Source organism: Bactrocera oleae, chromosome 5, assembly GCF_042242935.1.
Source record: "Bactrocera oleae isolate idBacOlea1 chromosome 5, idBacOlea1, whole genome shotgun sequence".
Lineage (NCBI taxonomy): Eukaryota > Metazoa > Arthropoda > Insecta > Diptera > Tephritidae > Bactrocera > Bactrocera oleae.
The window spans coordinates 59,429,443-59,444,981 of NC_091539.1; the positions used below are offsets into that span (position 1 = coordinate 59,429,443).

The 15,539-nt window shown below is 30.7% G+C and overlaps 1 protein-coding gene across 2 annotated transcripts in view; it reads left to right on the plus strand.

Annotated features, from left to right (window-relative positions):
- Positions 1 to 307: 307 nt before the first annotated feature.
- Positions 308 to 15,539, plus strand: part of LOC106625865 (TWiK family of potassium channels protein 7) — a 37,259-nt gene continuing 22,027 nt past the window's right edge. For both annotated transcript variants that reach the window (XM_036376066.2, XM_036376070.2), the window contains exon 1: positions 308 to 1,078. In XM_036376066.2, the coding sequence (XP_036231959.1) occupies positions 884 to 1,078 (195 nt within the window). In that variant the 5' untranslated portion in view covers positions 308 to 883. The remainder of the gene's footprint in view (positions 1,079 to 15,539) is intronic.

Consider the following 15,539-nt stretch of genomic DNA (forward strand, 5'->3'; position numbering starts at 1 on the left):
TATAGGGATGGCATAAAATTATTGAAGGATCATTGGAATGAGTGTATTGAAGTTAAGGGAGATTATATTGAATAAAAAAATATATATCATATCAAAAACAGTATTTTTTCGTTTCGAGCACAGCAACTTATCAACCAACCTGTAAAGTCCGAAAGTACTTAAAAAATTTGCTCATTCACAGCCAAACTTAGAACCATATTAGATATAAGACAGACACGGTGTGGAAAAAGTATATTTCAATTAAATTCCATATAAAAATTCAGTGAATAGAATTATTTTGTAAATATTTTTGCTCTTCATAGAATTTTCACTACTGGAGAGCAGAATCTGAATGAATTACAATGAATAGAGACAATTTTTTCTCTCTTTTTATATTATTACAAAGAAAATTTACTTAAAAATGCTGTGAAAGCCACTAAAAGTTATAGATAAATTTTAATAAATGTCAAAATATTGCTCATTCGCCCGTGTGTCCCATGAGAGATGCTCTAAGAAGTCCACTTACTCTAGTATGTAAATAAAAAATCACGCATTCTTTACAAAAACAACAAAACTAATAAAAATTTGCTGCTTTTAAAATTCAGAAAAAAATTTTATTTATTTATAATCAACGAACCACGAGTAAGCTGCCCAGCGAAAACCAATGAAATACGTGAATTACGAGTATGTGAGTGTGTGTACGCGCCTATGACAACAAATGATACGTAAAGTGATTCGATTGAAATTATAAAGTGAAAATTACTACCACATGCGTCATATAAGCATTTATGTGCGTACATATTTGAATACATGCTGTTGCATGTATGTGTAAGTGTCTGGCGTAGGCTTACAAAGCACTTAAATTTTAAGTAAAAATTGTGCAGTGTAATAAAAAGTGAAAAATATGGCTGGTTACGATGCGGCCGATGAGGCCAATACAGAGCTGCTCGAGAAACTCAAGCATTTGGATGTGCGCGTCAAGACGGAGGAGCGCACTAATTGCTGGAAAGGTTGTTGGAAATCGAGTAAATGGAAATCGGCGCTAAATCACATCGGTTTGTTGGTGTCGCTGTCAATCTACTGCGGTGTGGGTGGACTGGTGAGTGCAAGCGTTCAACACAAAAGAAGTGAATGAGAATTAACATAAATTACGATTAAAGGGTTGCAAAGTTAAATTGTGTGGAAATTCTAGTTTTTTTGTAAAAATATAATACATACACATATATATTTCTTTTAGCAGAATTATCTTAATTTTCGTTAAGTTTGTATTGCAGCTATATGCTATAGTAGGCCGATCTCAAAAATTTTTTCAGAGATTGTAACGTTGTCTTTTATAATAATTTATACCAAATCTCGTGAACATAACTTGTCAAATAAACAAGTTTTTCATATAAGAACTTGATTTTGATTAGTCAGTTTGTATGGCAGCTATATGCTATCGGGATCGAATCTGAACAATTTCTTCAGAGATAAAAGTGTTGTCTTGGATAATATTTTATGCCAAATTTTGTGAGCATATCTTGTCAAATATAAAAGTTGCCTATACAAGAATTAAATTTTGATCGATCAGTTTGTATTGCAGCTATGTCTTACAGTGGTCCAATATGGGCGGTTGTGATAAATGAACAAACTCTTCTGTTCTGTGTATAAAAGAACAATTTCACACAAGTACTGATAAGCGTCTACATACACATTCTACACTCAGAAAAAAAATTTTTGTTGCATTTTTTTTTTTCCGAAAAATTGTATAAACACCATAAAAATAGACTGATTTACTTTAAATTAATCGCTTGTTTTCTATTCTCACCAAAACTCAAGTTTTCAATTCGTGGAAAATTATCCAAATTCATTCATTTCGACATACGCAATTTTTTCTTGTTAAAAATCGACATTTGAAATATACGATAGATTTTAATATTTAAGCACTCAAATTAGCAATCGTTTAAACCACACAAATTCGTACTACTTACAATTATTTATGATCACAAGTGTTATTTATGCAACCGCAGGCGTTTAAATCAACACAAAAATTATTGAAAAATGTTAACATAATTTCTCTTGTTTTCCCTACACGATTTATTTGTGTTTATTTTCAAGTGGCTAGTGAACATTTAAGTGTTTCCAATAAAAATGTTTTATGTGTTTGTTATGCGAAGCAAAAACAAAAACAACAATAAAAACATCATAACCAAAAGCAAATAAACAACTTTTTGGTTGAGAATTGCTCGTACTTACGCAAGAACTAATAAAAACAACGGTAAATGGATTTTGGGTGAAAAATTATTTAGTGAAAAATGCACGTAATTCAATTTAATCAATTTGTTTGCTATAAAAAATAATAATACACGTCGATAAAACGATTTATATTATTCATATAGCAAGTTAAAATGCAACCCTGTTGCTGTCAAACAAGTAACGCTGGATAGACAAGTGTCGAATTTCGAATAACAGTCCAGAGCAATTCTAAATAAAATGACAATATTGAATTTTTTCCTACTACCTTCACAATTTCTTGTGCAAAGAAGTAGCCGAGCATTCAAACTAAAAATTTAATATTTACTACGAAGACTCTTCGCTCATCATTTCAGCGTTCAAATTGTAGTACACTGAAATCCATTTAAGGCATTCAAAAGAAGAAAAAAATGTATATCTCTATAAATGGGTGTCGAAACAGTCAAAATTAGGAGAGAGAAGCGACGAAATATACACGACCCAAAAATATTAACTTCGCTCTGTAGAACTCTACAGAGGTACTTTGCATATAGGTTAGATACCTTATATTCCACTTTTTCCCACACACAATATAATCTATATATAATGTTTTAAATCTTTCTTTGCAAAAAGTCAAGTCACCCATTAAGATTATCTATCGCAGATCATTCCGTAAATGAACTTATGAATGTCGGACTATTCTCTCATTATTTATTAAATATTTGCTTGCAGCTTGAAATAATATTTTGTTACACAGGCATTTGAAATTTAAATATATTTATTTTCAAAAAGATACTCCATTAAATTTAATTCAAAATTGCTTTGAAATGGTATTTAAAATTTCTCAACGATTACAAACCAAATTTCAATACTAACAACAGATGGCGCTATCAGCTCGTGCTTTCCTAGGTAACAGTTTTTTTTTTTAATTGCTCTTCGTATTGATATTCAGATAATTAGATTTAAAAAGTTGTCTTGGTCACAACAAAAACCTAAATATGTTTTTGTCAGAGCTCGATCATGCGCCTTATTATTGAGTTAGGTAAGGTACTAGTTAATGAAGATATTCCTTGAAAACCAAAAATTTTACTAAGAAGTATGTGCGTATATATGTAGAAAGCGTTGTATATATGTATGTAATCGTTGACTCTGGCTTTCCCACTGTTAGTCTTTGAGAAACACAAAGGTATTAAGTTCCTTGGTGATTCCTGCATTCTGTTGCGATTAAACTTAACGAGTAGTTTGGGGTATGCATCAAGTATATTTCAATCTACTATCCGGTCTTTTCGATACTAGTTTTGATATTTCTATGATATATATTCTATAGGTGTCATATTGAAAATACTACATTTTATAAGTTGTTGCACCTGTTATTTTGTAGTATCAACTGTAAAAAAACAGCTTTGAATCCTTTAGTGGAATCTTTATTGATTGTTATGTACATATGTTTTTAATAATCAAAAAGTAGAGATCTCAATGAAGAAAACGCCTACCGATTTTAAAAAAAATCAATTATTTTGTAGTAAGAATTTTCGATTGAAAATTATTATCCTTTTCCGTTATTAAGTCAAAATAAGGTGAAAAAGTAAATATTTAAAATCAAAAAAATTACGATGTTTTAGCGACATAAAAAGTTAGTTGACCCCAACTATTTCTTAAAAGAAAAAATTTAATTCATAAGAGATTAAAATTAAATTTAAAAAAATTGTGTAAAAGATAAAAAGGAAAAAAACTTGGTTGTTTGAATTTTCGTCGCAAATTTTTAGGTTATGTGAAAGAAGTGTTTCGACAAAAGGTTTAAATCTTTTTATTACCTACAACTTTCGCAACTTATTTCCACATTACTTGTAGTTTTTTCGGAAGCCGAGATCAGCCGTTTTTAACCCTTAAAAACTCTCTCAAGCCCCTCCCTACCAACTCCTACTATTTACAAATCCTTCGCCAATGAGTTTCATCGTACTATTATTTTTTACCTTTTTACCATTTTCAGGCTTCAGCTCTGGTGTATATACCATAGTTGCCTATTCTTTGTAAACATTTCTCATAGCTCGGTTCAATCGTATCAGGTGTTATTTTTAGAGAGTACCAAAGAAAATTGAGAATTTGGCTGATCACCGACTTCGTAGAGGTTGCAAAACAAATTCACTGTCTTAGTAAAAAAAAAATACATTACAAATGGATTTATTTAACGAAGAATTTCAGAAACACTAAGCACTTTTCTACCAGTAAACTTATAAGAGTGGAAATTTTTTTAGTAACTGGCGTTTTTTTGGGGACTTATCTTTTAAGAAAGAGAAGAGATAACAACGAAATTTACAATCTAACCTGAAATTTAGTTTTTTTAAGGTTTTGTTGTTTACTAAACCACTCCGTTACATTGACTGACGACGTGTCCTACATTGCTGTTAAAATTTCAGGTTCAGGAAAATATCAGCGTTGTCATGGCTTTATTTTTAGTCAATATTTCTTCGTCAAAAACTTTTTTATTTGCATGCAATTCGTGTATGAGCTCAACAAGCAGCTTTATTCGTGTGAATTTGCATTTATTTTGGATCTTTCCGCTGATAAAGCCCTTGTTTTTCGCGCTGTAATTTCTAGGCAATTTACATACCTGCAAATTTTAACGATAAACAAACAAGTCTGTGCGAGTTTCAAAAATCTCGTGCGCTTAAAACTTTATGGCAAGTTAAATTTGGGGCTCTCGCGTGAACGAAAAGCCTTACCACAGTTTGACGACGCAATTTGTGTCAAGGAAATTTCGTTGGCTTTTTCTTATAATTTGTATTTTCGGTTTATTTAACTAGCTGTAAATTGAGTAGTTGACTACATATATGCTTATATGAGTATATAATTTAATGAATACATACTTATGTATATACCTATATGCATGTATGTGGACTTATATAAATATATCTCAGCACTGTATTGCTGGAAAAGGAAAATATATTTTTATAACACGTTAATTTTTATATAATTATTTTTCATTTAATTTTGCTTTAAAGCTTAAATTTTAAATTTATTCCAAGTGTCGCCAGTTGTCTTCATTGAAATTGTTTTCAAAAAATTAAAAAAAAAAAATGTATAAGAATTTTAAAAACTTAAGGAAGCAATTTACATGACAGGGTATTTATTTGGAATAATTTCCTTTGTCTTCAACGGTCTATTTTCACTGATGTTGTAGTGTATCCCGTTATTAATAGATGGTTATTAATATATGAGAAGACTTTAAAGTATACGGAAGTGTTGCTACACTGCGGTAATAATGTATTAAAACAAATTATTTTTAAACATGAAAAGTAAAAAAATGTACTTTAAAAAAGTAATTGTTAAGAATTTCGGGAAACATTTGTAGAAGCACTCAAATACGAGTATATAAAAAAATTCAAAGACAAAATGCTAAAGTGTCATGCCTTTATTTAGGAGTGTATTTAACGCTGAGTACAAGGTAATAATAAGTAAAATGTTTAAAAATTAGAGACATTTTTTTTTTTGTAATAAAACTTATTTATCGGTTAAGGTCATCGACTGAAACAAAATTGTGTAACGCAACAAAATTCCGTCACGCTAGCAATAACACAGAATACAGCTATATATATCGAACGCTGAATAGATAAAATTTATCGTTTAAAACAAAAACAAGTTTTAGGGTTGTCAACTGTTTAAAGTTTTGAAAAACAGGTTGATAACAGATAAATTTTTTTAAAGGGTTGCCATCTTTTTAAGGTTATATAAAAGTAAAAATTCATAATAAGAATTGATTTGCTAAGTGAATAATTGTAATAGAAGTTTTCAACTAAAAACCAATTAAATGGACTTTAGTAGCAAACATTTTTGGAAAGGGTTGCCACTATTTTGAAATTTTTTGTATATAAATCAATTATTTTTAATAGCAAAATAAGCATAGAACTCTCCTAATTTAAGCTGTTTCTGTTGGAACATTATATTTTTGATGAGAGTTGCCAGATCTTTGAAAATTGTAATTTAAACAAATTGATTAGATTAACTCAATATTAGCATATTGGTATTAAGGAACTAGTTATTGGAAAATCTTTGATATTAAATTTACATGGCAGTGGATCAGTTTATTAAGCTTCCTCAGTCAGCTTCGATCTTAATAAAAAGATCATATCGTTTTTAGCAAATGATAATAGAAATAATAAATAAACCCTATTTTAAATGCATAATAACAGCGTACATATTCTTTGCTTTATTAAATCTATGTTTGCAACACACACATGTAAAATTTATTATTTGTTTTTATACAAAAATATTTTCCTTTTTCATTCATCATTTTTTCGTGCCTCTGACTACCCCTAACTCCTTAAAACAAAAATATTTTGTCTAACTTTTTTTAAATTTATTTAAGAAAAACGTGGCCATTCCAAACACATAGTAATATAAATAAACTCTCCACATCATGTCAAATTAATCACTCTTCACAGCTAAAAACTCTCTTGCAATAAAAACAATTAATTCAAACAAAATACCACCTGACAACCTATGTTCGCATAGAAATAGCCGAACACGAATTTATTTCACATTTTCACGATTGTCATCACCAAATCCTCAAATTACGCACATAATTAATTCAATTCATAATCTATTCAATACAACTGGCAGAGCGCCAAGTAGCCGAGACAGCAGTGTCACATATCAAACGTCATCGTGGATTTACATTGATGATTGTCATGTTGCGGTTACTTATTGTATAATGCGACACTGCTAATGTTATGACCACACTGATGATTATGGTTGTTGGTGGGCACTAACCAATATAATTGATAAATTGTGTTGGGGCTTTTTAAAGTGTTAGAAAGAAGATTTTTCATCTAAATAAATGATAGGCAACATTATAAATTGCTTCGGAATTTTACACCAATTTCAGAAACCCTTGAACAAATATGAACCAAAAAAGTTGCCTACTTTTTGGCGCACTGCCTAAAACAGAATAATATAATAACAAAGATAGCCGAAAAGTAAGATTATATATGTTTCTATTTCCTTCAGTATATTGCGGTTTGGTACAAAATACAGAATATAATACATATACAGAACATAATACATTTCGTGTCCCTGCTTTATTTTATTCATATATTCTTGCAAACTTAACAATTTGAACTTATTTTGCTATTTATGGAGCAAAAAACAATAATTTTATCAAGAAACTAATTTTATTAAAGTGTGAAATTAAAAAAAAAACGATTATTTTCAAAATTAAGCGGTGTGAAATTAACAAAAATCGAATTCAAATTTATCGAAAATCGATTGTACTGAATTTTAAATCGATATGTCAACTGGTTTTGGAGTTACAGTGACTTCTAAATTGTAGCCACTCAGTTCAATCATCTAACTGTTTAAGAGATGAGATGAGAGATGACGTGATTTTAAACGCGTTTTTTAGAAGCTACGTTTTTCAAATTTGCTTTAGTGATTACTCGGAGACAAAGGATCCAACCTCTATCAAATGGTGCACGTTTTGCATATAGTCCTTTATATGATAATCCATTGAAATTTATCAAAATTTTAGATTTTTCCCGACCGTAGGTCTTTGTGCGGACTATATTTTTTTAGTGAGAATTTTTTTAGGTTTCATTCAGGGAGAAGGCCGGAAACACTGCTACAGTGCCTTGTTTCTAGAGCCGTTGGAGATCGCGAGTAACTCGAAAAATATCTAATTATTTCCTTTAAAAATTTTTCTGTCTGTTACTTCTTAGAATATGTATATACATATATACCTTTAAATGTTTAAATGCATTAATACAGTAGTTTTTTTATATGTCAAAAATTGTCTTTTTAGGCTGTTGCACTAGGTGTGCTCCTTAAATTTTCATGCGCCGATATTTAACAGTTTTTTTTTTAATTTGAATGAGTTGGCAATTGTAAAAGATATTTATAACGTTGAAATGTAATAATTTTAAAATTTTATAACAGTATATAAAACAAAGTTATATAAACATTTTTTAACGGTTGGCAACCTTTAACAAAAATAATGTGTATAAAAATTACTTACTATGTAATGCCTCTAAAGTTTTCTGAATCTCCCTTTCACAGTAAAAAGGGAAACCAACTCCCCTGACACTGATTAATAGGACAGAAAATGTTCTCTTTTTCCGTTATTAAAGTGTGGTGTTACATGTAAAAAATGAACCTAAGTGCGTACATATGTATATTTCACCTATTTCTTGAAACTCCAAAGTACTCAATTTTCTATAACCACACATGAAATTGAAGAAGACAACTAATTAATGATAATTTCAGGATGAAATGAAGCATATAGGACATCAGCAACTTAATTAATTCAAATTCCCGCTTTATACATATAGATAAAAATATATTAAACTTTAAATAGCTTAAAATAAAAACTCACTTTTCAAACTCACTATAAGAGTTTCAATGGTGTTAATTTACTTCACACATGGCGTATACGTATCAAGCTCGCACTCGTTTGTGCACATGTAGATATTGGGTAAACTGGTCACATTTATCTGAAATAACAGTTAAGCAAAGCGTAAATGATAAATTAATCCAGTGGGATGCGTTAGAAGTTAAGAAAATCGAAGCATAAAGGTTAGATTAAGAATGTAATGGTGCGTGTATACGCTCACATGAAAGAGAGTTACAAGCGACACACATATGTAAGTAGGTATACAAGGGCGTTACGAATACTCCACGCTTAAAGTTTTGGCTAAAAGTGCGAAAAACAATAAATCACTTTGACATTGTGTGTAAATGGAGTGCGAATATGTAAATGAAATATTTAAATTTTTAACAGGGTCAATATAACTTTACAAAATTTTAATATCTATACTTATATTAGAGTGGCAATTAAAGTCGAATGTTCAAGCTCTTTTCCTATACATCCCCTCTATAATCTATACTTCAGTCCTGTCTATGATTACAAGCAAAGAAATTCTGACACCGATTTGAGATGAAGAAGATACATAGGTTATATAACGGTTAAAGTTAAGACCTGTTCAACCGCTGTTTAGTTAATTTTGGTTTTTTGGAGTTTTTTCAGGATAATCTATAGACGTCTAAACGCAACATCACAGTCCCAAATCTGTACCCAAATTTCCGCACTATAAAATTTACCTTCAGAGTGACTTAAAAAGTCCAAACTATTATCAAAAATCCAATTTGCTCGATTACTTAAGAAACAGTCCAAGAAGTTCGTGTAAAAATTTCAAGTTGAACCGTTAAGCTGTTTCGAAGAAATTCTCCACCGTCTTTGAAAACAGCGTTTCGAGAAAAACGTATGTAGAGTTTTCGAGCCCGATTACACTACGAGTAAATTTAAAAATTTCTAACAAACACGCTCATAAAGGAGGGAATATTTGCCCGATCAACTTCAAATTTTTAAAGAATATTTTCAAATATATGTACACTCGATACATATGCAAAAACAAATTTCGATTTTTAGATATTCACAAGTCCTGCAGTCAAAACAATCTCCGCAAGAAAAACTAGTTGCGACATAACAAGCTGCAGCTTAACGTGTTTTTGCTCCTCCCAAAGTGAAATTATTCAACTATTGAAAGAGCAAACTTAAAATAAGTCAAAGTGCGACTTGGTGAACACTAACTCCCACCAAACACACCCCCAAACAGGCAAGCTCCAGCACAAACTGTCAACGCATTACGAGAAATGTCTAGTGAGAAAGCCATAAATTGGCTAAAAATCGACACATCCTTGACAGTTACACTCGTACTTGTCATTGACATGCAATTTATTTGACAAAAGCAGAAATCATGAAACGAGGACACAACGACATCTAATGGAAAATAATAAAAGAGAACAGAAAAGTGAAAAGAATGACAGCAAATTAGGGGCGATTGAAGATGTTTATCCCAACATCTTTAGCATATCATAACTCGTGGGGGTATGACCACGTCAAAAGCCAAAGGATTAGTAGAAATATCTATAAGAATATATACATCAGTAGGATAGGAAGTGACACAGTACCATAATAGTAGGCAACTTAATTTATATGCCAGACTTGAGTCAACTCATACATTTCCATTTTGCTCGTTTGCTCAGATTTAAGCGTAGACAGCTGGCTTATAGTCATGTATATCGAGTTTGACAATTCTCTTGCATTTGGAAAAAATTATTAAATTTTAGAATTTAGGCTTTAAGGAACTTGCAGTGTTTATATTTAAGCAATGGTTATATTTATAAAACATTTTTAGTGCTTGTTAGTGTGCTGAGCTCGATATCCTATAATTCAGACTAATAACTAGAGCTTTTCCGATCTCTTTGTTTTGAAGATGTGAAGTATATCGAGCGAAATGGAAACTTTGTTGAGAAATAAATCGACTTTTTCTACCCTGATTAAATTAAATTAGGTTTGACATATAAATAGAGAAGAAGAATAGTGGCGACCTGATTATTTAATTCATTGGTGAAAGCGCTCCAACTAAGGCAGTGAATTTCGGAAGTAGTTTAAACATTTTTACATGACGAGCAGAGTCAATTTAAGCATGTCCGTCTGTCCGTTTGTCTATATATACGTGAACTAGTCTCTCAGTTTTTATGATATCGCTCTGGAACTTCGCACGCATCTTTGTATCCCCAAGAAGTTGCTCATTTGTCGCAACCGTCGATATCGGACTAGTATAGCATATAGCTGTCATACAAACTTATCGGTCAAAATCCAGTCATGGTATAGACAACTTTTGTATTTTGGAAGATATCTTCACAAAATTTGGCATGAGTTATTGTCTAAGACAACGGTACAACTTTCTATTAAATTGTTTAGATCGGACCTCTATAGCATATAGCTGCCATACAAGCTGATTGATCAGAATCAAGTTCATATATGTAAAGGCAACTTTTGTATTTGTAAAGGGTATTATAGTTTCGGTGCAACCGAAGTTAACATTTATTCTTATTTTCAATTCATTTCGTTTATCTTACTTATCGGCTCGGACTCAAAAATACTTTTTCCATGAGAAAAAAATGTGTAAACTAAATAGTTAATTTATTGCAAAATATAGAAAAAATTTCAAGATTGACTTTAATTATATACGTCAAAATGCTTGAATGAAGTAGCTTAGTCAAACCTTAACTCGACTTAAGCTTCTTTGCACCAAAACCTGACCAATACTTGCTTGTTTATTTTTATTTTGAAAATTTTGCAAGTTCCTTCCTAGTCAATAAAATGCATTAATTTATAAACAGACTTAGGGGCCGTCCATAAATTACGTCATCGATTTTTTGCCGATTTCTTTTATTCTCCGAGTCGCCGCCAATCTTCGTTTAATAAACACAGTGTCGCATACAAACTATTTTCATAGGTACGATGTTATTTATAGTTTAAAAAAATAATGTAGACATGCCTTGACCTTGTAATAAATAAATAGATAAATAATGAGTTCAATAATTAATACCATTAAATACTTGCAAAATAACATTATCTTTCCTTAGTATGAGACATGTATTTAAGTATAAGTATAGTATTAATATGTACTTTTATTAATTATGTAATGTTGTAGTTATTATTTAAGTATTGTGTTTATTAGTATGCTTAGATCTTTAAAACTACGCAACGGATTTTGATGCGGTTTTTTTAAATAGATAGACTGATTCTTAAAGAAGGTTTATATGTATAATACATGTAAGTACCACGGGCGAAGCCGGGGCGGGCAGCTAGTATTTTACTAGGTGTGCTGGAAGAAATTTCTTTTTAGAAATAATCTTTTTGTACGTGAAAAATAAACTATAAATAAATAAATAAGAATGACGTCAATTTCGAAACACCGCCCCCCCCCCCCCATCTATCATTTACCGTCATCCGCAGACCAACCCCCCCTAATTTAGAATGACGTAATATATGGACGGCCCCTTATACTCATGTACGTTCTGGGGAAAAAATTTGAGTTTATATTATATTTTAATTATCATATTTAAATTTTAAAACTAAAATGCGCTGCTACTAGCACCTTAATTGCATTACAAATGTTGTATTTTAATAGTGTCTGGATTGCAGCGGCATACGCGTATATTTTTAGCAGCCAGTATTTTAAACGATGAATGCAGGGAATTGTGCAGAAAGGGAATAAAGCAAAAATTTTAAGCTAATTAAGCGAATAATTTGTAGTAAAATATGATAAATAGTACAGCTACGGGGTGTGTTGCCTTTTTTCGTGGTATTAAATATTTAATAATTGCTTTGAAAAAAATATTTTTGAGAAACTTTTAGTTAATTTGCCTCTTTACAATATATTTAGGTTATTTTTGGAATCTCTATCATCATCATATAATGATAGCACACGATGTACTTAAACGTACTTAAACTACTGAAGAATATGATGAAGAAGTTGGTGAAAGAATTTGTTGCTTGAAAATTTCTTATAGCTTATATTATTCTCTGACTCTTTCCCCAAACTATTTCCACTCAATTTTCCAACCACAATATTGTGCCTTCGGATAAAAAAAATGTATTTTTCAAAAGCATAAAAATATGTTAAAGACCGAAAGCTAAAATCTCTAATAAATCTCAATTAAATAGACAAACTTCTACACGACAGCCAACAAAGTGTCTTTCGGCGCTTTTATTTATGTCTGTGCGTGTAGATATGTATGTGTGCATAAATTTGCCATTTAAAATGAGCAGACAAATTCTTAGTGTCGCTTTGTTTTTGTTCAACAAGTTGTTTCGAAAATTTCCACAATTTATATTGCGGCCAAAAGTCATTCTTCTTAAGACTTAATTGTATTCTTTAATAAACTGTGACAACACCTCCAGGGACAATCTGTTCTCCACGAAATTTTTGTAGACTTCAATTATGTTGTTGTTGTTGTTTTTTAATCTTCTTTAGTTAGCCAAGGCATATTCCTTCAGTTTTGTTGTGTTCTTTGGGATTTTTGTTTATATGTATGTATTATATGCATACTAATGAATATTATATGTAAGTTAGGTTGGAGCAAAAAAAAATTTTTTTTGTTTGGCTTAGCCTAAAGGTAAAATTTGTAGATTATAAAAAAAGAAATTTTTTTTTAACCCCACTCACTTTTAAAGTAAATTCCAAGTGAAAATTTTTATTTCGTTAACAATTTATGATGAGTGCTCTAGAAGCTGTGGAGGGTACTCTTTCTGGCCAATTATCAACTTGGAAAAAATTTTTTGTTGTCATTATTGGAGTTTAAAACAAAAAGTCCTAAGCGACAATATGCTTTCCTTAAGCGTTAAAATAAATTTTGAGTCAAAACTCGGTAATTTTTATATAAATGTCAAGAGTTTTAAAAAAAAAAAAATTTGGTTGGCAAAAAAAATTTAACTCGAAATTTACTTTAAAAGTGGGTGGACCGCCTCTAGATGTTTAAAAAAATATATATATATTCTACAAATTTTACCCTCAGGCCAAACCAAAATTTTTTTTCGGTCCACCCTAATGTAAGTGTATATAGTGTGTATGTCTAGTTGCTGTTGCTAATTATTAAGGGCGCCATAAATTCGAAACATTATTATTATGAGACTATATCTGAGGGTTATTAGGTTACAAATGAAAATAAATCTATTTTGACGGTTACGATTATTGCTTTCGTTGGCCTTAAATTATTAATGTATGTATGTGTGAGCAAAGATTTTTCAACTTTATAACATATATACTAATTGCAGAACTTACAAGAACACTGATGTTAAATATTCAAAAGAACTGAATGAAGGAAGCTAGAGAATACATATATAATAGAGTAGAGGCACGACATTTTTTTGCTACTTTGCACTCAGCAAGGTCCTAACCGACTTTGATAAACTTTTCACGTGATTGTCTTACATATTTTACGAACAAAGAAAGCAAATGAAAAAGTGCATTTTTACGAAGTCCTTTCTATTCTTTTTTCACAGTTATCGGACTTTAATTTCATTGCGCTAAAATGTAGGCAACTTTTGATATACCTATGAAATTGAATTTTTAAACAGCATTGCCTACATTTCAGAGTCATTAAACACAATAATCTTGTTAAAAAAGCAGAAATAAATGATTTTAACTCCTAAATGTCAGAATTTTCTCATGATTTGAAATAAGTAAGCAAGCCGTGCTGTGCTGATTTTGCACTTCTTGGACACCAATATATAGTACTAAAATATAATCAAACAGTTTTCAACCAAAAATAGTTAAACGGTTCTACCGATATATTTATAATTTTACACATTTTCAACTATAGAGTGGGGATATAACACCTAAAACTTATATTTAATTTTCTAAAGAAAATCCTTACAAAACTGAATCGTCAAGTAATCACAGCCCCAAAAGTGCACACATAAGTCCACAAAAAAATTCTCTTTACACGCACAGGAAGTGGCGTAGCAAACAGGAAGAGGGCTAATGTGCCACCACCACCAAACGAATTGATTTTAGTTCAATATCGAGCACTATGCCTATAAGGTTGTGATTCATTTGTGTAATTCTGCTCACACCACGGCACTTTGAGTGCTCCTTCATTTTATATTTACCGTGAAATGACAGCAAATTTATGCATATTTCCGCTAGCTTTGGCTTGTAATGCTTGTTAGCAACGGTAATTGAAACCTTTTTTGATTACTCAACGCCTTTACAAAACAGTATACATGTTTGCTTTCGAACGCCCCGTTATGACTGTTAACATTAACTGCTCACCACTTTGCCATCTTCATGTTTGCGCGTTTGCTTTTCCGCACTTCCTGCCGAAATTTGCCTTTTAATGTCTTCCATCCCAACAATTATCGCATTACAAATTTCGTCGTTAATTTTAATGTGATTTTGCTAATACGCACACACACATACATAAATGCATTATTTTGAGTGAGAGCAGCTGGAGAGTGGAACATTAGTTTTGATGAGCGCAGTGCTTTTATTTCTTTGTTTAGGTCATTTAAGTAAATATTTATTCAATGGAATATGATTTTATTGTTTACTTTTACTTTGCTATTTTATCATACACTATTTTTATATATTTATTAGTTTGAATTTTCGAATTACATTAAAAGTAATTGGGGAACAAAGTATATAAGTATTACAATATATATGTTAAAAAATTTTATGAGAGACTCCAAATTTCTTTTAAACTTTAAGCTGCCAACAATGACATTTATTCAGAACTCTTCAATAAATTTTTATTATATGTGAGGTTAATATTGACTTTTAAACATAAAATCTTTGAGCTTGAAACTCAGAATTTCAAAATCAAAGCAGAAATAAAAAATACAATTTATTAAGAAATGAATGAAAAGTTGAATTAAAATAACAAAATTTTAATTTTCGCGATCCCGAAAATGACCCCGTTTTATTTTTTTAATTCAATTTATTTTTATTACATATTTTATATTTCATTACATATGTGACTTGAGGACTTTTGGAATCCCGTTG